The 24,748-nt window shown below is 36.8% G+C and overlaps 2 protein-coding genes across 4 annotated transcripts in view; one reads left to right on the top strand and one right to left on the bottom strand.

Moving 5' to 3' along the window:
- Positions 1-892: 892 nt before the first annotated feature.
- On the bottom strand, positions 893-24,717 carry DNAI3 (dynein axonemal intermediate chain 3). Of its 2 annotated transcripts, none has more exons than XR_007627825.1 (23): positions 24,667-24,717; positions 21,943-22,072; positions 21,709-21,747; positions 17,944-18,125; positions 17,302-17,406; positions 16,335-16,475; positions 14,755-14,954; positions 14,390-14,506; positions 13,550-13,740; positions 12,510-12,634; positions 12,318-12,407; positions 11,776-11,892; positions 9,420-9,548; positions 7,380-7,435; positions 6,576-6,684; positions 5,800-5,887; positions 4,998-5,128; positions 4,121-4,184; positions 3,610-3,740; positions 2,804-3,008; positions 2,301-2,396; positions 1,653-1,786; positions 893-1,073 (listed from the first exon to the last, which is right to left on the bottom strand). XR_007627825.1 is itself a non-coding variant. In XM_050307589.1 (23 exons), the coding sequence occupies exons 2-23, from the start codon at positions 22,058-22,060 to the stop codon at positions 1,067-1,069; spliced, it is 2,571 nt and encodes an 856-aa protein (XP_050163546.1). In that variant the 5' UTR covers positions 22,061-22,072; positions 24,667-24,717; the 3' UTR covers positions 893-1,066. The 2 variants fall into 2 exon arrangements, 1 of the variants encoding a protein (XP_050163546.1); XM_050307589.1 differs by having other exon boundaries at positions 2,305-2,396.
- MCOLN3 (mucolipin TRP cation channel 3) overlaps positions 14,385-24,748 on the top strand; it is a 35,206-nt gene continuing 24,842 nt past the window's right edge. For both annotated transcript variants that reach the window (XM_050307590.1, XM_050307591.1), the window contains exons 1-7: positions 14,385-14,531; positions 14,851-14,977; positions 16,358-16,490; positions 18,978-19,145; positions 22,597-22,768; positions 23,057-23,123; positions 24,535-24,594. The gene's annotated coding sequence lies outside the window, so the exon portion shown is untranslated. The remainder of the gene's footprint in view (positions 14,532-14,850; positions 14,978-16,357; positions 16,491-18,977; positions 19,146-22,596; positions 22,769-23,056; positions 23,124-24,534; positions 24,595-24,748) is intronic.

The raw sequence follows: 24,748 nt of genomic DNA, 5'->3' as shown, positions 1-24,748 counted from the left end.
TTTGCAGTGTTTATTTGGGGACTCAGGAGCCTCACACAGTTTCTGTTGTGTATTTGGCTGTGCTTTACTCTGACGAAGCAGAGCACTGGGGCTGGCTATCACTTGTCAGCTGAAGATCCTCTCTGCAAATCCCCTGTGTGTCAGTTGTCTTTTGTGCTTTAGTGTCTACTGTGACCACATGGACATTTGTTTGACAGGAGTCTGTGACCCTCAAACATTTTGGTGAGTCATGGAAAGAATGAATTCACCCGTATAGAGTTTAATCTGTCCTCCTCTGATAGATTTAATTTCTGCTTGACAGGCTCTGCTCAGTTACATGGTGTCTGACCTGGCAATTGAAACCGAGTAGCCACCAGAGAACTGCTTACCAAGGACTCCTCTCTGTGGATGGAGGATGAGCATTAACATTCATGAGCTGTTACTCATTTACACTGGTAAATATTAAAACTTCTGTATAACACCATTTGATCTCTCTGAGGAATAATTGTCTTTTGACAGAAATGCACAGACACAGTGTGCTTGGTAAAAGCTGTTTACTCTAAATAATACTGATTTCTTTGAGGGAACAATATATTTTAATGGATTTGGTTTCCTATTTGTAAGCATTTGCCAGGATTAAGTAACAATTCTTTTGTAATTCTGATGACAGCAAGTAAAAGTGGTTCAGAGTTACAGAACTGACTAGGTTGGGAAAGAGCTCTGAGAGTCCTGACAGACAAAACTTTGAAAACTATTATTTAAACAGAATATTCATTATAACTGTATTAATGAAAAATAGTGGGGGAAGTGTGTCCAAAACAATGGTTCTTTAACCACACCATGAGTGAACAAATGAAGTTAAGAAACAACAATCTCTTAACTGCAAGATTCTTTATTTCCAAAGCTAAACAGGTTCTGCTGAAATAGAGGTCTTCAAATAAAAAGCTCGCTGGTTCTAAAGGTGATAATGGGCTCAAAGTATCCAGTGAGTGAAATATTTCTTGTCTCTAAATCCAATATTATCTGCTTCTCCAGGTCCAGAAATACAGTTTTCTTGCTCCTCCATCTCTTGTTTTCTGTAGAATAGTCATACTCTGAAGGAAAGGCACAGACCATATTGTAATGTTAAGCTTTGAAACCTGCATGTGACCCCGTTGCTTTCCCATGGGTTATATCAGTGCTGTCACAAATTAATGAAAATAGGCATCCCCTGGGGCTACAGCAATCAACCAAGGAAATGGCAGTTTAGTTAGTTAGCACTGTTACATCATTTACCGAAGAATGGATAGGCAAAATCCTTACGTGAGTAAAGAACAGGAGGTTGGAGTCATCCCTGCTTGAAGGAGCAATGTTTATAGGGAAGTTGGCAAAAATGTAACTTTCAGAACGAGTAACTGATGTAAAATGAAAAGCAAATTTATAGTTGTTAAATGTCCATAGGCTTTAATGTTCTTGCAGGGGTTTCACTTGACCAAGAACTGCTCTTATGTGAACTAGGAGCATTTTTTCCATTCTTAAGAACTGTAAATATGAAATAAAGAGCTGCTAAGCTATTCTAATTACACCCATGCTGACTTTTTTGAAAATACTAGAGGAAATCCTGTCTAGCAAAACAGGTGCATTTTAAAGACCCAAAGAAACAGAAAATTTTCTTAATTCCAAATACAACATACTGTTTTCTCTCTCTGTGCCTCCAGCTCCATTTCAGTTCTGTTTTGGCTTGAAACTTTTGATACTCTTGGAACTCTTGTTCACAGTACTTCAGGTATTTGACTTCTCTTTCAAAGAAATCAAGTACATCGGCATGCTGTTAACACAATGACAAACAAGGGTCATTACATGCCCAAAGACACAAATCCATGGCTGATGATCTGAACGGTATTATTAGTTTATCTATACTGCGAATATAAATATCTCTATTTATCTCAATAATTTGCAGCAAAACCATATAAATATCTGAACAACTTCAGGCACAAAGAAAACAAACTAGCATACTTCAGTATACATTACTGTGGACTCTATAGCATTGTTTTAATGCATGAAACCAGGTGTCATTTTATGGATGTGGCAAAAAATGCTGAAGTTTTCGTGTAGCGAGGTTGGAGCACTGGAATTCTACCAAATGTCACTGAGGTTTGCTTTAGTTGACTCCTGTCTGAGCTCTTTGGAAAGCCAGCTTTACTACAGGTGATCTTTGGAGAATATGGCCATTCTGATCTCACATTAATTGCTGTCATTTGAAGGCAACTTTTTCCAGGCAGGCTTGTTTCTGTGTTGGGAGTTTTCAGGATAAAGTGTCAGAGATTAATAAAAATTCTTACCAACCTCATTACTGGAAGGATGACTTAGTGTTTGACAGATTTCCAAAACATGCAGTACTCCAAGATTGTCAGAAACAGCTAAAAAATGCTGCTCCGCTGAAAGATATTTGACAAAAAACATATAAACAACCCAAATTCCAACAGCAACGTGAACCTCCACCCAAATACAAGCTACAGAGGGTTCATTTTTGTTCTGGTCATTTTGGCTTATTGTTCACTGCAGCAAAAAAGGCAGCCTTATTGCTCTGTTATTTTATTTAAAAAATTCCCTTTAAAGTTTATTTTTTATCAGACTTTTTTTTTCTTAATTAAATTTTTTTGGTTGCTTTTATGGTGTGATAGTACACTTAGAACTGATGTGTATGCATTTTTTTTATATACAGTGCTAAATTAGTGGAAGTATGTACTTATATAAGAGTTTGTAATAAGATTTATGTGCCTTGGAGTCACGGGTCAGTTTGCAAACAGGGTAGCACAATAAAGTGCAATCACCATCAACATACGTGAGGCAGTCCCGGGGCTGATGAAAGTGATGGCTGATTTGGAGATGTTCTGGAAATGAGATGGCTCATGAGTTTTCTTCAGTAAGTCCCAAATATCTATATTTCCATCATCTCTGCCAATGAACAAAACTCCTGGTCTTGCTAAGGACCATTGTCCTGCAGTGTATCTTCCTGCAGAGCAGCTTGACTGAAGGATTGGTCCATTCTTAATTATGAAAGCAAATCAAAGATAGATCAAACAATCAAACAGTGCTATCAGTTCACTCCTTCAGATCTCTTATCAGTGGAGAACATTCACAATTTAAATTACCTTATTACAAAACTTTTGTCAATGGCAAAATTTGTACCACCTTCTGCAGATAAAGAGAATTATGGGGAAGTGTAAAAACTGGTAGGTCACTTCCAGTCTATTAAGGTAATCTGTCTATCTGCTGTTAAAACCTGTGGTCTGGAGATTTTGTCAGGAATCCTATATGAGAGGAACTGTAAAAAAACCCCGCAGTTTTTTGTCTTCACATGATGAAAAAACTTTGTCCTAAAATACAAGTACTTCAGACTTGTTTAGCCCACATTTCCTTTATTCTTTGTTTTCCCTAGCAGCAGAATTATATAGTTGAGAAGTTACAGTTTTTACAAGGTTAGAAATGAAGTTCTTTTTTTATAGAAGATTCTTTTATACCCGATTTGTTTCTAAACTATGAAGCTTTGGGACTTACAAACATTTCTGAAAATACAGACTCAGAGTCCATTATAGTTCTGTCTTGTATATCTATGACTTACGTTACAGCTGTGTTAAAGTAACTTACTGTAACCCCTTCTTTCCAAATGGCAAAATTCTGGCCTCCAATGCTTAGGAAGGTGTCTTTAAAAAATGGAGATCTCTGGAGAGTGTTGATAGTTTCAGTGTGAAGGCTGTATTTCTGAGTCTGATGCTGACCTAATGGATGAAAAAGGCAGTTGCTTGTAACTTGTGCCTTAGTGATCAAGAAACTAGAATGCAGGACCCAGCACAGGCTTTAAAGATGCTAGCCTCGTTTTATTGCTCACAAGGTACAGGAATTGGAATTACTGCAAATCTATGATTTGTGACAGTAGGTGCATAGTGATGCACTGTGAGACTGGAGAGGGTTGTGCTATTCTGTCATGTCAGCTAAACTGCTTGCACTTTTGAGGGTGTCCTGCTAAATCCCACTGTCATCAGTGAGATAGACTATTAGAGCTGATGAGCAAGAATCTTAAAAAGACAGTATAGATGCAAATATTTTAAAGCTAGTGATATAGTAAGGTTTAAAGAGGTATTGAGAAACTTGAACTTACTAACTGGTTTTGCCGAATTAGCATCAATTTTCATTTTCCAGTCAGAATAAACAATTACTCCATCCTGTAATGCCAGAAAAACCAAGTAAATGCTAATGTTAGAGTTTAGTGGCTTATATCAAAGTGACTTGTTTCTATTTTTACTTAATTACAACCATCATTAAATATGATCTTAGTAAACTAAAACCTGAATTCGCAGCCAACGACTGAAAACACATAAAAATTTTGTGTCACCATTTTTCAGTTATGTATTGCCAAAACAGCTTCACTTACCATGATGATTGTAAGCAGTCCTTCCTGCAGAATTAGGTGCCTGGTTTTTATAGTTCATGCTTTGCTCCAGTACTTGGGGAAAAGGTGACCGGAAGCAAAAAGGTAGCTAGAAGCCAAATTTTCATTTCCATATGAACTCAAAACTGGGAAAGACTTGTGAATTTTAGATGCATAGAGAAGGTAGAGGGCTATGAACATCTGGGACTTCCTAAAGTAAAATTAAGTTTGGGGGGAAACTGTAGTACAAATGTTTACACCTGACATTTGGGAAAACACTAAAAAAATACTACTAATCTTATGCATTCTGGAATAAGGAAATACTGTTTGATTCCTAATAAACTCAGCATATTTTGGAAATGTCTTCTAATTCTACCCTTGAAGTAGTTCATAGTCTACCACATATTGGAAGTTTTTTTTTTTTTTAAGCCTGTAGCTAAAGCGTTAAAATGGAAGTAAAATGTGGCATGTTCAGAAAGATCTTTTTAGTTACATCTGAAGAAAACATGCAAGCCTATACATTTGTGAAAGCCCTGTTATTTAATTGTTCAGTCTTTCAGATATCTCAGATTAACATTTTCCTTGGTGATATATTAATTTCACTTACTTTGTTTCCAACAAAAAAGTTGGTGGATATATTCTCGAGCACTTCTAGATTTTTGCTTGAAGAACTACTCATCTCTGTATATGGGCTCTCTTTGGCAGGTGCTTTTACTGCACTCAGAGATTTCGCCTTCCCTGGGAAACAAGATGGTTACATCTATTTGTTAAACACTGGAATTTATCAGACCAAGCAAATCCTTTGTCTTGTAAAGGTAGTTCATGGATAATGGGAATTTCAAGAGGAGAGATGAAGAAAGACTGACAGGTAAAACAACAGTTTTATAGGTTAACTGTTTCCTGGTGTAATCTCCCCTTTCCTGCTCTGGTCAGTCCTTCCCATACCCAGACATCTACTTAGGGTAGCCCCACACTGTTCTTCTCCTGTTTTACACATCAGTGTCTCCATGGGAAGTGCCCTTACCCATCACCCGTAGCTGCTGCAACCAGGAGCTAACAGCTCTGCTCCAGGGAATGGATTCTGTCTAAAAATAGTTTTCTATAACAGCTGAAAAGGACATACTGTTTGAGGGATAAAGAAATTGTGTGGGGGACTTGCATGGGCTTTTGAGTGAAACTGGGTAGAGTTACTGTGTATGCAGAGCTGCTCGGTTTGGATTCAGTACATGTGCATGTCTTTGTAGTCAGTACATGTAGGTTGCACTTTGAATACCAGTATATTTAAGAAACCTTTCTCCCCAGATGTGTTTAGCTATACGACATTTTGTTGCTCATCTTTTATTATGTATATACCAAAATACAAGCTTATTAAAAACATTTTCCCTAATAACTTTTAATAAAAATATTACCTGAGGTTTTGTAACAATAATGCAGTTCTCTTAAAATAATTCTGGTGGGACCATACTCTGTGTTGGTATCTCTTTCATGCAGACTTATCTGTTCAGAAAAAAGTGAAGTGCTAAAACATTTTGTTAGATCTTTGAGGTGCAAGTCTAAATTACTTTCTGCTGTAATGGAACAGGTCTTTTCAGTTTGCAGTGTGTTTGTAATACTCCACAAACAGTATTTGCTGCTTTCCATACAAGCATGGAGAAAATGCTCTTTGTGTTATCCTTTTCCTGTAAGAATTTTGCTTTGTTTCTAGCAAAAAAATCCCAGCCCAGCTCCATTGGTCATGCTTGTTCAACAACTGTACCAGCTGCAGCTATTCTGAACAGCACAGATCAGCACACCTAAAGTTGTTGGTTTTGTTTTTGTTTTTTTAAACTTTATGCTATTTTCAGCCTCACTTTTTTCACAAAGTGCTATGACCATTTTCCTGAAGTTGAGTGTTGCTATTAATTATGGTTTGACTCTGTTTCACCATTTGGGCCCCACTGCCACAGACAGCAGAGCTGTTGAGAAAGCTGACAGGACCTTACACTAGTTACACAACTACTTTTGTACCTACTGCAGTTTTTTAGAAGCAGTTATACTGTTTCTCATGAGTTAGCTTTTAAAAATGCATTTTATTGAAATTTCAACGGAATGTCGAAGTATTTAATTTAATAAGAAGAAGGAAAATCACGAGGAAATCAATATGCTGGAAAAATTACTCCCTGTGTTCTATATTTGTGTACACTACCTTTATGAGAGGTTTCCATGAGAGATCTAAATGCTTAGAAGTATCTGGAACACTAGATAAAGCCTTTTCCTGATTTTCCATGGCTGGAATATCCCAAAATAATATTGAGCTGCAAAATAATTGTATAATGTTATTCCTTGGTTTTGTTTTGAAGTCAGATGCAGTTTTCCACACATTTTAAAGTCTGGAGTTTTTTTAACCTTTCATCTTCAAACCTTGCATAGCAATAGAGGCTTTGAGAAGCAGACAAATGCTAGATACTTAATTGCTTCTTTTGTAAATGATGAAATATATAAAGCTAAACATTTACTTCCATTTTTTGCATTCTGTCCCCCTACCAGTCTTTCACACAAGATAATATTTGGTTATAACCATCATGACTATTCAGTCCACAAAAGAGGAGAATAATTTTGTCAGCTGAGGCTCCAAGTTTAAATATAGTTTACAGTATTTTTGTGGACTTAGAATCTTTTAACAGTTTTTTGTGCATGTCACACAGCCAAATGTAAGTGTAGGGGTGTGGCTTTCCAGGGTAATGCATGTATGATCAACACTCTTCTTAAGGTGGTATTCACAGAATATGAATGTATACATGCAAGGTTTTTCAGTTAATAAGCTCTTCATGCCATTACTGTAAAGGACAAGAATAGAATACAAAGTGCTTGTCTTCTGCATACAAAATTTCAGCTGTTTAGGATATGCTGATAGGAATCCAGAAGTGTGCTAGTTAAATCATGGATTATGCTCCATAAAGCTTTCCAAAGGAAACTGGAAGACATCTTGTAGAGTATATATTGTATATACCAATCAGGGGAGCAGGTTACAAGCTGCAGGCAATTTTCACCTCTGTTTTGGTTGTCCTGAAAATAACAGTGATAATTGTTACAGGGGAAGAAGATGAGACAAAAATCACATTCTGCCACGTAAGTACTTCAACACATAAAACAGGTTACTAGAAATTAAGTTCCTGTTTCTGCTTGGGTAATGTTTGAAAATCAGAACTTGTTAATTTGCAGTTACAAAGTCAAGCTATTTTACAAATGTACTTCAAGTGAACTGATGTCAGCTTTGCCTGCTACACACCTAAAATTCTAAATTAACCCAGCAGGATAAATACTTACTGGCACCACTGCAAGTCAGGCCCTCCTTAGTTTGCCATGTTTGTAACTTCTTTTATGCAGATTAACCAAAGAGCTAATCACTGAGAAATTTATTTACAGCAGTTCAGTGATAGTGGGAGTGATATGTCTTTGCCAAGTTTACACCATGGGTCATCTATCTTAAATTATCACTTGGCTCGACCTCACTGTGGGATGGTAGTGGTGCCTTCAAATGTTAATTATTAATAGTTTAGTTTGTATGTATGGGGTTCTGCAGGTTTTATACTACTTATTATTTACCAAGTAGTTATTGGCTTATTCCAAATTAATTTTAATTATTCAGAAAAATAAAGGAAAGGTGTCAGGAGTACCAAGTGATTATAGGATGAACCCCAATCAAATATATTTCCAGTATATGAAAAACATATATTTTGGCTAAAACTGTACTTATCAACCATGTAGCAAAATTTCAGCTCCACTTTTTTTATTTTTTATGGCAAGTTGGGCCTACTCTAATTTTCATTCATGAATTTGTCTACCTGGAGTTATAATGGTAGTTTTGCAACCAGGCAAAGCTGAATTAGGTTCTGGATATAACTTTGAATAATTTTTTATTAATATGTAATTCTAAAACTCCTGATTTTAGGAACTGTGCCATAAAAACTGCTCTGCCGTGCAAAGGCTGATACATATTCCATGTTTATATAACAAAAAGTATGTCCCAGTACATGTTGCTAAATACTGACAAAATGATTCCTTTGTCAATGTTATTTATTAAGCAGGGTTTTCTGTATCTGTTATCCCAGATAACCATGAAAACAGCTTTCTCAATCTAAACTTTGACTAAAAAACCCCACCCAAACAACAAAAACCACAACAATGCCTGCTATCCAATCCCTTTCCACATGTTTTACATCTGGTACTGATTAGTATCCATGGGTATTACTGTAGCATAAAATAATAATGAACAGTTGTATGAGCTTTCTTTTTATGACAAATGTGTACCCTTTTCCTCACTTTTCTGGTAATGTTGCTAAGGACTGCAGTATCCTTAAAAATCCTTAAAAAGTCTTAAAAATTTGCATAAACCTTCTAAAGATTTCAGTTTTCTTTCTCTTGGCCTGCTTTTCCACTGTCATTATTTGATCACTGCATTTGACTACCTTTGCATTTCAAATTAGTTTAGCAACCATTTGCAATACTTTGATGGTAATTGAGCACCCAGTACTCCTGTAATGGTGTTGGACCCTTCAACTACAAAGACCCTAAGTACTATGGAGCTTTAAAACCATCACAGAAAGTGAAAATTTTGAATACACAGGCAGCACCTCAAAGAATGAAGGTAACTGCAACACCACCATTCTTGGGTACCCAGATATTTAGGACATTGAAGTTATTTCTCAGAATTTTTGGTGACAGGCTAGATTGTTCATAGTAGAATTTTAACACATTTTAGATGTGGAAGGCTTATTAAAATTTTGAATTATAATTTTCAGTAAAGTTGCAGAAATTTTTTCTAGTATGAGAGGATTTATGTCACACTGAGAACCCAGCACAGTTATAAAGCACAACAAACAGGACAAGAGGCACCAGATTGTTAATCTTCACTAAATGCAGTGAGAAATAATGAAGGCTATTACAAATAATTGACGCTTTAATATTTTCTCCTGAGTTTACACGAGGATTTCTGATGTAGTACATTAGGAATATAATAAAAAGAAGAAAAGTGAATTTTTAAACTCACCTCAGAATGACGTGGCAGCCACTGTATGTCTGTTACTGGCTTTTTATGACTATACTCTTTGGAAGAGACTGCACAGTATTTCACTAGAGGTGGCTCTGTGCTACTCTGCTGGACTTGCATAAGTGACGGCTAGAAATGATTTAAAAGGAGGTGTCAGTGTATTTACAAATGCTAGATCTATCAAACAAAAAAAGGTTACTTTGCATTCTGTTAATGCTGCTTCACGTATTTCAGATCAGTTTATAGAACTTTCAAGGGGTCTAATACCTTCCTCTAGGGAAAAAAAAAAAAAAGTATCAAACCAGCTCTAAAAACAATTCCAGCATACCTCCACAGGCACACATACATCCACTTATTAGTTTCTCCTCTGCTCATAGGTCTCTCTTCTGCTTATCCTCTTTATTGTCTTCTTCCACTGCAATCTTCTTCTCTTCCAATCTACCTTTTCTCTACCCATAAACATCTAAAATACTTTTCATTATTGCATTCAGTAACCAACGCTCTCTGTATTTGAAAGGCTTCATAAGGCAAGAGCAGAGAGTATGTTGGTGCCCATGAAAGAACAGAAGCCTAAGTCACACAAAATGCAGTAAAGCTATTAAGCTGTACTAATCAGGTAGGAATTATATTGTGATAATGGTTTTATTTCATGAACTCATCAGGTTTTGTATCTTTTCTAGTCTTTCATTGCAAAGATTATCTACTCCTCTCTTTTGAGTCAGGATACCTTCACCCATTTTTCCTCCACTGCAATATATTTACAATGGAAGCATTTACCATGTTAACAGCTGTTATCTCAATTTCATAGAATCATAGAATGTTAAGGGGTTGGAATGGGCCTTATAGATCATCTAGTCCCAGCACCCTCTGCCTTAGGCAGGGACACCTCCCACTAGACCAGTCTGTTCAAGCCTTATCCAGCCTGGCTTTGAACACTGCCAGGGTTGGGGCATCCACAATGTCCCTGGACAACCTGTTTCAGTGTCTCACTACCCTCACATTAAAAATTTCTTCCTACTATCTAACCTAAATTTCCCCTCTTTCAATTTGTATCCATTACTCCTTGTCCCATCACAGAGTCCCTCTCCAGCTTCCCTGTGGGCCCCCTTTGGATACTGGAAGGTTGCTATGAGGTCTCTACACAACTTTCTCTTCTCCAGGCTGAACAGCCCCAACTTTCTTAACTGTCTTTATAGGGCAAGTGCTTCAGTCCTCTTATCAACTTCATGGCCCTTCTTTGGACTTGCTCCAACAGCTCCATGTCCTTCTTATGCTGGGGACACCAGAGCTGGATGCAGTACTCCAGGTGGAGTCTCACAAGAGCAGAGTAGAGGAGGAGAATCACCTCCTTCAACCCACAGGCCACACACCTTCTGATTTAGCCCAGGATCCCATTGCCTTTCTGGGCTGTGAGCCCACACTGCCGGCTCATGTGAAGTTTTTAAATCAACCATCATGCCTAAATCCTTCTCTGCAGGGCTGCTCTCAATCACTTCTCTGCCCAACTTGTAGGTTTGTCTGAGGTTGCCACAACCCAGGTGTAGGACTAGGTGCACTTCCCTTTGTTGAACTTCATGAGGTTTGGATCGGCCTGCCTGTCAAGCCCATCAAGGTCCCTCTGGACATCCCATCTCTTTCCTCCAGCATGTTGACTGCACCACACAAGTTGGTGTCAGCAGCAGCAAACCTGCCGAGGGTGCCCTTGATCCCACTGTCCATGTCCCTGACAAAGATGTTGAACAGGATCAGCCCAGTACTGACCCCTGAGGGACACCACTCCTCACTGGTCTCCATGTGGACAAGGAGCTGTCGACCACAACTCTGCGTGTGGCCATCCAGTCAGTTCTTTATCCACCAAGTAGTCCATCCACCAAATTCATGTCTCTTCAATTTAGAGACAAGATGTCATGTGGGACAGTGTCAAATGCTTTGCATAAGTCCAGGTAGATGTTGTCAGTTGCTCTGCCCCTGTCCACCAATGCTGTAGTCCCATCATAGAAGATCACCAAATTTGTTAGGCATAATTTCCCCTTTGTAAAGCCACGTTGGCTGTTACCAATCGCTTCTTTGTTTAACATGTGCCTTAGCACAGTTTCCAGGAGAATCTGCTCCACGATCTTGCCTGGTGCAGAGGTGAGACTGACTGGTCTGTAAAAATGGAAATAGAGCCACCTTTTTAAAAATGGTGGCTATATTTCCCTTTTTCCAGTCATCAGGGGCTTCACCTGACTGCCATGATTTTTCAAAAATGATGGATAGTGGGTTAGCAATTTCATCTGCCAGCTCCCTCAGGACCCACGGATGAATCTCCTCAGGTCCCTGTAAAGCACAATGCAACCATCACCCCCGGACTTACCTTAGCTGCCACTTCTGCCGCTGCTGTCGCCTCGCTGTCTGAGTCAACGCCTTCATCAGCAACAGGTTTTTCATTTTGCATTTTTCCTCCATGTTGAGAAATATCCCACAGTACAATCTACAATGAGAAATGAGTATATTACAAATTATTAATTTGTATATTAATATGCATATTAATACGCATTTTTTTCAAATCATGGAGGTTCAGGGAAAGATAAGAAACTCTCTCTCTGCACTAGAACCTATAACGTCTTTAAAGTATTTTCTCTTTAGTCTGATGCAATCAACTGAAAGGCTACACTTGTCTCAAAAAAACCCCTATTTATCAGTACTACAAAGAAGCATCGTACAATAATGGTTCAGCTATGGAATAACCAGGCATAGCTTTAGTCCAAAATAAGAGAGTTTCTGAGAGTCTGTGACATCTGTCTTCTGTCCCTATGTATTACTATGGATGTTGAGTACGTCTCTTCACCCTTATTTTCATACTGTAAGAAAATACAGAAATATCCAAGTTTATTTTTTTAAATAGTGAATTAACACCTGTCCATTGATGCAGCCAGCAGCAATTATATTTGGATCACTTGGACTGAACTGAAAGCAGTAAATGTCTTCACGACACTCCAGTATTAACTAGAAAGAAGAAAAACAAGGTAATTGAGAAATACAGTCATATTGTTTGGTTTTCTCTTGTTATTTAAACATTTGGCATATTTAAAAGCCTTGGTTAAATACCTGGGGGTGGATAGGGTCAGAAAAACTCCAAAAAAGTATTACTGACTGGTGCAGCAGTGATTTATTGGAAAGTTTAATTTGCTCTTCATAAGAAAGCTGCTGTCTTGCTGACACTGCTATAATCCCTAAGTGAGGGAGAAAATTAATTTTCTCAAAAGAGGCAATTGAAGTTTCAACACACTGTTAATTATTCTAAATGACTTATATTTATTCCTTCTGAATATAGTGCAAAAAAACCCTAAAATAAACCAACCATATTTTTTTTCTTTCAGATCATCTTTAAAGAAACTATTTTTGTTACTTAAGATTAAGTTATTTAACAATGAGACATAGAACCTAAGTATCAAGATAAAATTCAGCTTTTTTTGCTGCTGCTCCTCAATAGTGTAATACTGCCCCTGAAATGATGTGACAGGCATATAGTCCTGGCCACCCATCCTGAAACCAAATCCTTTGTAGCCCCATTAATTTTCTATGCATGTTTCAGTGTTGGCCAGTAGTGAAGCATGGGTATTTACATAGAAGTTAAATGTGCCTTTAAGTCTGGCTGTAGCAACAGAGCAATAATCCACAGCAGGGGGCAGGAGCTGACATTTAGTATGTCTTGTGATGCTCCCTGGCACTCATCAGAGCCACGTCCCATTGTGGCTGTAACATTCCTCACACTTGTTAAGCCTGCTACAAGAGCCAACCATGGGGAGGATGGTGGTATGCAGAGCCATCTGAGGGACCTGGCAGAGTTGCAGCCCTGCTTGAGTGAGCCTCATAAGGGAGAAATTTCTCTTTCCAATGATCTCCATTCACACATTAGCGTGAAGGACTTTGCGTGGCCTGTCTCCTGCCTGAATTCTACAAAGAATTTGTCTGTCTTGTTTTTCATTTCATCTCAAATCAGCAATTCTGACAGTCATAATAAATTAGTTTTGATTTGGTTTTGAATTTGAAAGCTGATTTGATTAATTTTATGAAAGATGCATATTTTTTAGCTGTCATATAATACTCATCATTGAAGACTGAAATCAGTACTGTAACTGCTTTACCAGAAATGGTTGGATGCCAGCAAATACAGCTAATGGTTCTGTCCTTGAGGTACTGCTCGTTGGTAAATGATTGGTATGCTTTAAGGTAAATGTCTGGCTTGCCATCAGAACTGCTTTTGTCTTCGGCTAGGGCCTTCCAGTCATCAAAAAAAGCATTCATAATTTCATTTTGCTGCAATGCAATTTCCACTCTGTTTTGTGGAAAGAACAGTTAACACTTCAATAATCCAGATGTGACTACTCAGTAATAGAATCACAAAAATTTCTGTAAAGAGGCAGCTATTGTTTTACACAAAATTGTGACCACAGTAGTTAAAAACTTAATTCTTCAGTGATGCATTGCTGCAAGGAAACCCTCTTACATTTAAATAGAAATAGCTATTGTACCAAGAATTTAACTCTAGTTCTGTGTGGACCAAGTACAGTCCAATTCTTGTGCAAGAAGTGTCAGTAAGTTGGACGTGTCCCATGACTGAGGACATAGTTATGGGTAAGACAGCACCTTTGCTGACTGCATAACCCTCTGCTTGAGTGCGCAGTGTTTGAAAGATCAGCTTTGCCATTTATTTGAAAACATGTATCACTATAAACTTTAGCAGTTCTAATATCTATTTAAAAGAACAATATTTATATGGCATAGACCTTACATAAATTTTCATAGAAACAAATATGAGATTAATATTTGTTAGTGTTACAATAATAAACAAGGGGGGAAAGTATATAGAAACAAAAAGTAAAATTGGTATTTAACCAAACCAATGATCCCTTCAGACAAGAGTACTTGCTTGTATTCTGTGTTATCTCAGGTAGCCTTTAAGGATATTGCTGCAGTAATTTTACCTTAAGTGTATTGACGTAAGAAATTCTTTCAGCTTCTCAGATGACAGACTCTCTGCTTTCTCTTCCTCTGACAACTGCCTAGGACAATATTGCATGGCTGCATTTTTTGGATAGGTCCTAACCAATTGGAATAAATTTGAATGTAAGTATAGAAACCACTTCAGAGAGAGAACCCATTCAGTGTGTGAAATTAAAACCTAAATGTATTATTTTTTTCTCTTTGGAAAAGAGTGGAAGAAGGAAGATGCAAACAGAGCATCCAATTTTGTTCTATTAATTAATAGTTTGCAACTAACTCCAGAATTTTAGTTAAGAAACAGTGCATAGCTTAATAAATAAACTGATAAATATTTTCTCATACTTACCATTTTGTCTGAGTACTAGCTTCTCTTACTTTTGGAACTATTTGCAGCCCCACATCTTTTTCAAGCATTTTAATACTGAAAGTTTTGTCTTCGTAGGATGTGCATTCAACATAACCGTCTGTTCCGTGTGAAGCGTTCTTATCAGTAAATGCAATTGGTGCACCAAATTTCCTGCGTACTCGAGAAATCTTGAACTTAATCTGGAAAAATATGTCTTTCCGTGGTTAGTAGAAGAGAATGTTTTTGTAAAACTGTAAAAACATTCTGTAAAATGGCAGCATTCACATCATTACAGAATTAGTTCTATTGATGATTTCTGTGCTGAGTTAACTTATATTTCTGCATCTTGAAATTCTGAAGTGCTCTTATAAATAACCTACATATGTAGTACAACACAGGTTTGTATTTCTAAAACAAGAAGTTGCCATAACATTTTTGGATAACTGCTCATAGAATAAGAATAATTTTCTAATTCATCCAATATCAAAATTACATTTAATTGAAGGATTAATTTGCAGAAAGCTTTATGTAATACTGAATTAGGCTTCCAAGACCTAACTTCTCAGCCCTTCCCTCTTAGAGGAATTCTCAATTTGGGTGAGATCTTTCAGCTTTCCTTGCACTACCTAGGGAAAGAAAAGTACTCTGAAGAAGATCCGCAAAATTTTGAGTGAGGAATTTCCTTATAGTGAGAACTAGGAAGAAGGGACGTGGCTTGACTTCTACCCACAAAGAGAAGTAGGCACTTGATCTCAAGCAGTAGAAAGATATTGCTTTGTCTTGGATTCATAGCACTTTTGAGTGGACCTTGCTAGCAATGTAGAATACAGAACACTTGGACTGTGAATATGTTAAATTTGGTGACTGTGAATTAGCTTTAGAACATCTTTTTAAGTATCAGCAAGATGTCCGGTTGCTGAGAACTACCAAAACTTAGCCAGTGTCTCCTGAGCAAGGATTTAGGTATTGAGTAAAAAGTTAGATGCTTGGAGATGCCCCACACGTCACAAGTTAGGTGACAATTGTGAATGGATCTTCTTTTTGGATATATAATTTTCTCAGTATAATCTGTGGATGTAATTAATCAAATATGTCCTCCTGTAAAGTCATCTTGTAATACCTGTAGTCAGTAACACTTAAAAGTGTTGCATGCTACTTAAATGCCATCTGTGGAATGAAACAGAGTTCACTGAACTTCAAAGACACAGACCAGTAACTCAATTTGTAATCTGACCACATTGTAAATTAAATAAAAATCAGCAGAGGTGGCAATGACCAAAGAGGATCAGGACTTTTGAACTTACACCTTCAAAAGTAGTTATGTTCCATGCAGTCTCATGTGCCTTAGTTGCAGGACTTAAATAGAACAGAGTCTAAAAAAAAGGTTTATGCAGCACTTTCAGTTTTTGTTAAAAGTGAAGCTATTTCTCTATTTCTCTCTCTTTGTTGGTTTTCTTGAAAGACCTCAAGCAAAACTAGGATCTCAGCTTCCAGTTTCCTGACTTCTTCTTTTTAAGGAACTTAAAATATGTTTGGGTGTTTTGTATTTATTTGATTGACTAACATCTCTTGATTCTGACCTTTGTAACATTGTCTTTAACAGATTCTTCTTCAACTTCCTTTTCGCTGCCAAGAGAAACCCAGGGTCTGGGGACAAGAGGCTTAAAAGGATCCACAATTTCCTCTATATCTTCTTCTTTTTCTTCTGCAGTTTCTGGAGGCTGTGACATCAAATGGTGAGAAATGTTACTTTTCCAAAAATTTGTTACTGAAATGTAAGTATGAACTAGAAACCCAGTTTTCAGTCTTCATTCACACATTCTTTACTTTTACCTCAATGCAGTGAGGCTGGCTATACTGTGCCCCTGGGCAGGAGTGACTTAGGTCCCATTCAATTCTGCATTAGACTTTTCCAATAAATGTTACATGTTTAATATTTAACTACTAAATAGAGACTATTGTCTTGAAAGCAGATCTCTTTTATACAGTAGGCTCTCCTGCCTGGAACTGCAGTTTAATTTTCTTCATTGCTACTTCTCCTGATTTCCTGATGCTGGATGTCAAACTCATGTTGAAAAATTATATAATCTTACTATAAACCTTCTCCTATAGTGAAGTGCACAAGGGAAATGTTCTATGTATCTAGACCTATTTAGAAATCAAGAACATTTTAATGTATGATTTGAAGACTATATATCCCTACATATTGTGAAAAATAAGTATAATATTTATTTGAAGATACTCAATATATTGCCCTTTATTTTTATGTCTGAGAAATCTGAGTCTTGGCAAAGAAATTAATGCTTAAGATAAAAATGCAGCAATGGGGATAATACTGGCCCTCTGCAGTAAATTACAAAAATTTAATTCAGCTCTGCTCAGTATAAAAGATATTTTTACAGTGACACATATTTTTCCATGCTCAGATTACCCATTAGAGAAACATCAGATGCTTATGATTACAATATCATTCCTGAAGTATATGTTTGAGACTAGATTCTGAAATATTCATAGATAGAACAGTGCTGTGGTATACTTGGATTTTACCTTTACAAGGTTTTCCTTGGCTTCCTCAGAAGCAACAATGTAAAAGTTCTGTCCGTACTGGAACTTTGCATCAAAAACTATCAAAAGTTCTTCACCTGGATATTCCTATTTTAATTAAAACAAATAGTGGAAAACTGAAAACAAATAACATTCAAAACAAACATGAGGCTGTGACTGGAACAGCTACCACTAGTGTAAACTTAGTATCCTAGGTTAATTTTGTGGTCTTAATAGAGAATTTCATGTGCTAATTGAAAAGAACAGATGGATTTTATTTGGTAATAAAAATAAGTCTAGGACAAAACTAATCTTTCATATAGAGAATTAAACAGAAAAGAAACTGTTTTAATGATTCTCAAGGAAAAGGCCATGAATTAGGGAAGCCAAGTATGTGAAGCTCTGCCAGTTCACAGAATCAAAACTAATAGTATTTATGTTACTTTTAGCATATTTTCAATCTAAAATTAGCAAAAAAAAAGTTCATGGAGAGCCATGAGAAACTGAGTTAACAGTGGTCCATGACCTATAGCATTCAGCATTAGTGTATTTACACAGAGTCAAACAAGGGCAGACCTTTTCCCTTAAAGAATATATACTCTGAGAGCATCAAGTCTTAAAGTGAGAATGAAATAAGCTACATACTAGGACAACTTTTCTGACAGGATAGAAATCAGAAATGTTAGCTCTTGTTTCCAGGTCCTGAATGATGTCTTCTATTTTAATAATTTTGAAACAATTTTCTTCTGTGACATCTTCATCAACTCGGCAATTAAAAATTTCTTGGGTCTTTGTTGTCATGGCTAAAGGAAAGATTTCTGGGTGGCCTATAAGAAAGAAAGCAAAATTGCTTGATAAACAGTTTAGAGTGTTGTTTAAGCACACACATATACTTTGATAAGTCTATGTCTTTACTGTTTCTAACAGAATGCCTTTGAATCACTCAGCTTCATTCTCAGTATTTTGGAAGGCAGACAATAAATTATGTTACATTTTATTAATCTTTTAAAATACACAACAGTTCACACTTAATGAATATGATTTTCCTGGTATAAGTGTTTTGGGTTTTGTCTTCTTGATTAACAGGTGATCAAGAACTTTAGTAAAAAGTCATTAATGGACTGGTTTTAATACATTAAGGACACAAATGCATGTCTCTGATTTAAGAAAACTCTAGGATAAATATAGTGTAGTCCTTCCCTGTAGTGCAGTCCCACATTAAGCCAATGTTTAATCTAGAGGAGGCTTCTATACTCTCCCAAATAAGGATGCTTTTCTGATTTTGGACTTTCATCTTACTCTCATTGAGTTCACAGAGCAGTAGAATCTATTTCTCACAAAGCAATTGAGACTAAAGCAAAGTCATTTAAGATTAAAGCCAGATATTTATTTTCAACTTTGCTGGAAAATAGGTAGCTGTTGTTTTCTACACATATGACCTCTGTTAGGTTCATTCATATTAATTCAGAACAAGATATTTTTAATTCTAGCTCTAGCACAGACATCTTCATTGGTTTTAGTGAAGCTGGGCACAGTTAGGTAATCTGTCTACTGTGCTTTGCAAACACTCAATCTGAAGATAATCTACAGTGCTTCCTGTTAAGCGTGTGCCAGCTGTATGTACATAAGGTAATGTATGCAATGCTGGTCTTTCTCATGTTGCATGTTCTATCTTCCAGCTGACATTACAGCTGTGATCAAGACCACTCTAGGCCCAGCTAGTTGAATCCTGCTGCCGGGAGAATCCTCCTTTGCAGTACTGCCATGCTGGCAGACTCATGCTCAGCATCTCAGCTGCCGCTGTAGGAGCATTCTTCATGAAGGCCGCTGTACTTCTGCCTGAGAAGGTCAGCAGATGGTCATCTTTTTGGTGAACTGGAAACTGTAAAGGACTTAGGGACATGTATACTATGTACTGGTTTATGTGCTGAAAGGGGCTGGCTCTTGTGACAATAGCTGATACTTTCTATCAGCTTTGATATAATTTTTTTTCCTAGTTTAGTTACTTAGTATTTTATCCTAATTCCCAGCATCTGTGGTGTTTTTCCTCTGCGTATGCCTTAAAGAGAAGTTGATCTACCTAAACAATGATTATGACCAGCTGTGTCAGCATGTTTTGAGAAGTCATCTCTAACCTAAGCCAACAAGGACTGACAAAATGATAAATCCACCTTAATCTCTGTCATTTGGGAAGCTAAATCTCTGTATAATCCTATCGCATAATGCATAATGTTGGATGAATCTGACATTTATCCTTTAAAATCTTTCAATGCTGCTACTCCACTGCATCTGCTCTGCTATAGTCATCACTAAAATTAATTACATGCATGATGCTTCTGAGCATGCTAAACTATGCCAAGTATGGATTACTTAGTGTTCACTAGTCATTTTGTAGCTCACACAATCTGTTTGTAGAATGCATGGTCCATTTGTTCACTTTCCTCACAAGCTGTAATTAATATTCCGTGACTTTCCTTTTTGATATCTTGGAGATTTCCAGGATTTCTCTGTGGATGCTTCCCAAAAATACAAAATCATAAGGATGTTGATTGAGAAAGACCTTAAAAGTCACCTGGTCCAAACTCACTGTTGCTAATACCAGACCTCAAAAATCCTAACCAGGAGTAATGGTTGTTTATTCAAGAAGCATGTATGATGTTAGTTTTTTTTCAATGCTGAATTGTCTATACAGCCTTGTGTACAAATGCTAATGCTAAAAAAAATCTTTTTAAATAGATGTAGGTTTCAGTGTCAAATGAAACAATACAAGCATGAATTAAAGTTGAGTAAAAATAGAACAGAAATCACTAAGAGAGGAAGCAGAGTAAAACAAATAGTCTATTTTTTTCAGTGCTATATTGCTGTAAGTTCAAGTTAAAAACAGAGTAATGAACAAAATTAAAATATGTACACCTTTTATTCCAAGGAACTAAAATTCTAAATTACAGAATATTATTTTTAACAGAATCTGTAATATAAGGAGCTGATGCTGGAATTCTTACTATTGTAAACATTTTTATAGAATACTCCTTTCCATTAAAAGGTGTGCAACATCTGATCATAGGCTTCACATTGTTTTTCTAATAGTAAATTGTACTTGTATCATTCGTAAGTCAGCAGCTCTTAGTGCTATGAGAACTTCACAAAGGCCCAACAAACTCTAAGCAGAAGCAAAGAACACTTACAGGTCTTATGCTAGGAAGGTACCATGCATGCAGTTTAAATCCTGCACAGACGCTGTCTGCTTACCCCAGTGTTATTGTCCTGTTTTAGCAACAGGTTTCTAGCAGCAGTTTAGCTATTAGAGGTCTAACCTTATTTGCCAGTAGGTGGAGGTACAATTCTGTCTTACTGATTAAGTATCTCCTGGAAAACTGGAAGTATATTTTTTTTTAAAGGAACATTTTTATCATCTGAGGGATCACTTTTGTGCATTTTTATTAACTGCAGCTTAGCTGTTTCGGTGATGTTAATCAGAGTGCAGTTTTCACTTCCACCCATGTGCTCACAGGATTATGTAAGAAAACAAGTGATCTACAATTTCTCTTAAAATTAACTAGTTTGTATATTCCTTGTTTGCCACATTGTTTCAGCTCTTAACAATAAAAGCTGTACAGTTACAAACTAATTAATAAGACAACCCTTTGGGCTGTTCCTGTAAACCACAGATAAATTTTACATTGACATTAATTTAAGTAATATCTGAGGAATAATTGCACAAATTAGGTCAGAAGTAAAATCCAACCAGAAATATGAAAAATAAAAACCCATTGAAAATAATTTAGTGTCTAAGAAAAAAGAATATCTTTACATTCAAATAATTACATATTTTTAGCTCTTAACTATGGCCATGCTTAAAACTGAACTTTTCTTGCACATAAGCCAAAAGAAATGCTTGCTATCTTCTGACTTTTAAGTGGTGAATTTTTTTCCCTGCAAAACAAAAGATGCTAATCAATGTCTATTGGCATCTATGATTAAAAAACACAAGTGATATGCTAAAATCATCTTCTTACTAAATTTAATAGTGATTTGACAAAAATCAAAGACTAAAAAATTACACAAATATTTCATGTTTTTCTTTCAATTGCTCAACTATTACTAAATGCAAAGATTTTGCACCCTATAATTCTCCTGTGATGCTTTTTATTTCCCCTGATCCCAACTCCACCCAAGATAAAAACCTCTTCTACAAACCCATACCTGTTTCCTGCTGCACTGGCTGCTACTCAGAGAGCCACTGCAATCACTGTGCAATAGCTGTGTTTATTCACAGTTTGTAATTGTTCACATTCATAAAAAAGCCCAAAACCTTCCTTATTATTCCCTAGCATTAGTAACAATGAAGCTTCAAAATGCTTTGAGTATTCCAGAACTACTACTTTAAAGCATAGTCATCATAGCGCTTACCTATACTAGCCATAGAAAGATCAGCTTCATCTTTTTCACCTGAAATATAATGACATGGTGTTATCAGTAATGTTCTGTATGTTGGTTACAAAACTATAACCAGTAGCTCTCTTGGTTATTTATAAAAAATAGAATATTCTACTTGTTTTTTAATGCACAGGGCCAAAATAATTAAGGTAGCTCTCATGGGAGACCAGATTGCTGCTTGTTTCATTACTGCTGTACTTTACATACCGAGCTGTTTTCCTTTTCCTTTTGAGGATTCCTTAGCTTTGTTTCCACCTTTCTGTTTCTTTGCCGAAGCTTTTGGACCTTTCAAAGTGGTCTTGCTGGATGTGAGATTTTCTGACATTTTTTCAGATTTCTTTGGAGAAAGATACGTATCATCAGTAATTTAAAATAGACAACAGAATGCACCATGTATGAGTGAACATTTGGTTCATGATTTTATGTAGCTTATCATTATAATAATATTTTCATATGTAGCTAAACATATGTTTCATAATTTTAAATCATAAGCTGTCTTTTTACGTAATAGATGGAAAGAGTTCATCTGTCCAGGGTGATTAAGAAACAACACTGATTATCCAAAACAGGGGAAGGTGAAATTAGGAGAGGGGTTTCCCTTACAGAAAGCTAAGGATCTGAGCTACAGTGGGAAGAGTGTGGGTGAAAATTCACCAGTTACAAATGTTTGTCCAGATGTCCTTAAGTGTAAATCATTACTCAGCTGCATAAAGCATTTCTATTTCCAGTTTATTTTTCAGTGTAGGTCTGTGGGGGACAAACTCGGAAAGATGTATGCATAATTACATGTAGCAACCACACAACTGGAGACGATACTGCATAGCAGGCTACTCCTGTTTCATTTACTCTCCTTCTTCCCAGTATCTAGAAAAAGAATTAGAATAGTCGTGCAGGAAAGGCTCAGTTCCACGGCAAGAAGGAAATGCAGTTCAGCCTGCCTGCTGTACAGACCGGACAGCACCATCGTGTGGGAGGTGCTCACATAGCAGCTGTCAGAACCGCTAAATCGGGATGGCCCAAATTCTCTTAAGAGGTATGGAAAATTGTTTGATGGCATTACTGAACAGCCAAAGGCGTTCAGCTGGGACGGGGACAACGGGGCTCTCACTTTGTTTGTGTCCCACCTCTTCCATGTTCACACTTCTTAAGCCTGTAAACTGAGTGGGAGAGGAAGAATTTTTTAAATGTCTACAAAGCACCTACAGTATTTGGATGCTATTACAGTTTTAACACTAACAAGAGGAAAGTAGATGCATTCATAGGACAGAAGGAGATGGCACCTTCAAGAACTGACATAACTGTTTCTAATGATCTCTTATAGGAGCTACTACCAGTCTGCCCGTGCACGTGAACAGCACAATTACTGTCGAGACACTAAAGGTGAAAATGTGAGTTTATAAAATAAATGTTTTACCTTGGCAGTTTCCTTAGAAAGGCCTAAAATAGTGTAAGTGCTAAACAAACACGCCATGGCTGTGCATTCTCCATTTCAGTGGCATAACCAGGCCGAGAAACAGTGTTTCACTCTTTTGTAACAAAATTTTCTAATACTCCAGAAGCAGATAATATAATTTTAGCTTCTAATCTGAATTTTAGTTTGGAGATGGCCACTAATAGCAAGATATAGGTCATGGATTATAGCCTAGTTGTATAGTCTGGGTTTGGGATAAATGTTAACCTCCCATGAATTCAAGGTAAATTTTGCTGTTGACTCTGATGGGAGCAGAGTCTGACACTCATATTATAGTTACATATTTTTCTTTTTCACTCCAATCAAAATAGAAAAATATACTCTATAAATCCTCAGACTCTTTTCTGTATCATACTGGATCTTGCAGATCACAGGTGACAAGCTGCACCCATGGCATGTTAGTGCATTTCTCTGTTATTTAATCTCTCTTGATTATGGCAAATGCAGCTCCCTTCATTAATCTGTTTGAAGAACTGGAGCAATTTGATCTTCTGCTTCTTCCAAAAAGCAATGACAATACCAATGCAAAATAAATTAATGTTTCAGAATTCTGAAACTTGTGTCTTGCACTGGATGATGTTTTTGGAAAGTTAAAAACTCCACAAGTCATATATAATGAATGTAAGGAGAAAGTTAGGAGTTTTTTCTGCCCTCATTCTCACAGTGTTTTCATCAAATACACGACTAGAAGCACTTAATATATTTTTGCGTAATATTCAATATATTTTCACGGTTACAATCTTTCAAAGGAGTCTCTACTGAACAATGTGCTTAGTTTATAATTCTGAAACACTTAGGCCTACCTCACTTAGAGTGCATGTCAATTCAGATGGTTAAAAGAGACTAATTTTTTCCTTATTTAAAAAGAAAAAAAGGCACAAAGCTATTTCTTATCCAATTCCTTGTCTATTTTACATACAAAAATTGTGACCCATTTTATAAATGGATTCTGTGGCCGCTCTAATTTGAAACCAACCTTTATGCCTCTGTGTAAGAGAAGCCCTCCAGAACAGGAGAGGACAGCTGCTTTTGAAATTACTTGAAGGACAATATGAACCTTCTCATATGTATTCTGGTCACAATGTCTGACTTCACCATTTCGTGATTATACACTACAGCAAAGCTGGTTTGGAAATTTTGAGTGAGTTCCTCTGAGTATCCGAAACCCTAAGTCACATGAATGGAGGAAACACTGAGAAGGCTGAGATAAGTCACATGCCTATGTTTAGCAAAATAACTTGCAAGTAAAAACATCCCTTTTCCTTCAACTGACTTCAAGTATATTTTACTTATAAAAACAGTTAAAACTTTTGAAAATTGTCTCCTAGGAATCAGTTCCTCCTCCTTCACTGGAAAAATGAGGTATAGAGGAACACGCAGCACTACAGGTAAGAGCAGTGGTGGTGAAGCTGTTGTCAGTGACTGGTGTGTGTATTTGCATATGTTAATGTGAACAGTACCCCTGTTTAAGGGTTGCAAACGAATACAGCAATCAGTGGGGCTGCTCGTGGTTTCCTCTGGGATGCACAGGACCTCCCCAGC

This window comes from Myiozetetes cayanensis, unplaced genomic scaffold (assembly GCF_022539395.1).
Source record: "Myiozetetes cayanensis isolate MyiCay16 unplaced genomic scaffold, myiCay2020 scf12, whole genome shotgun sequence".
In the NCBI taxonomy this organism is placed as follows: domain Eukaryota; kingdom Metazoa; phylum Chordata; class Aves; order Passeriformes; family Tyrannidae; genus Myiozetetes; species Myiozetetes cayanensis.
Note: the sequence above shows the minus strand (reverse complement) of the source record. Positions and strands in the feature narration are given on the sequence as shown.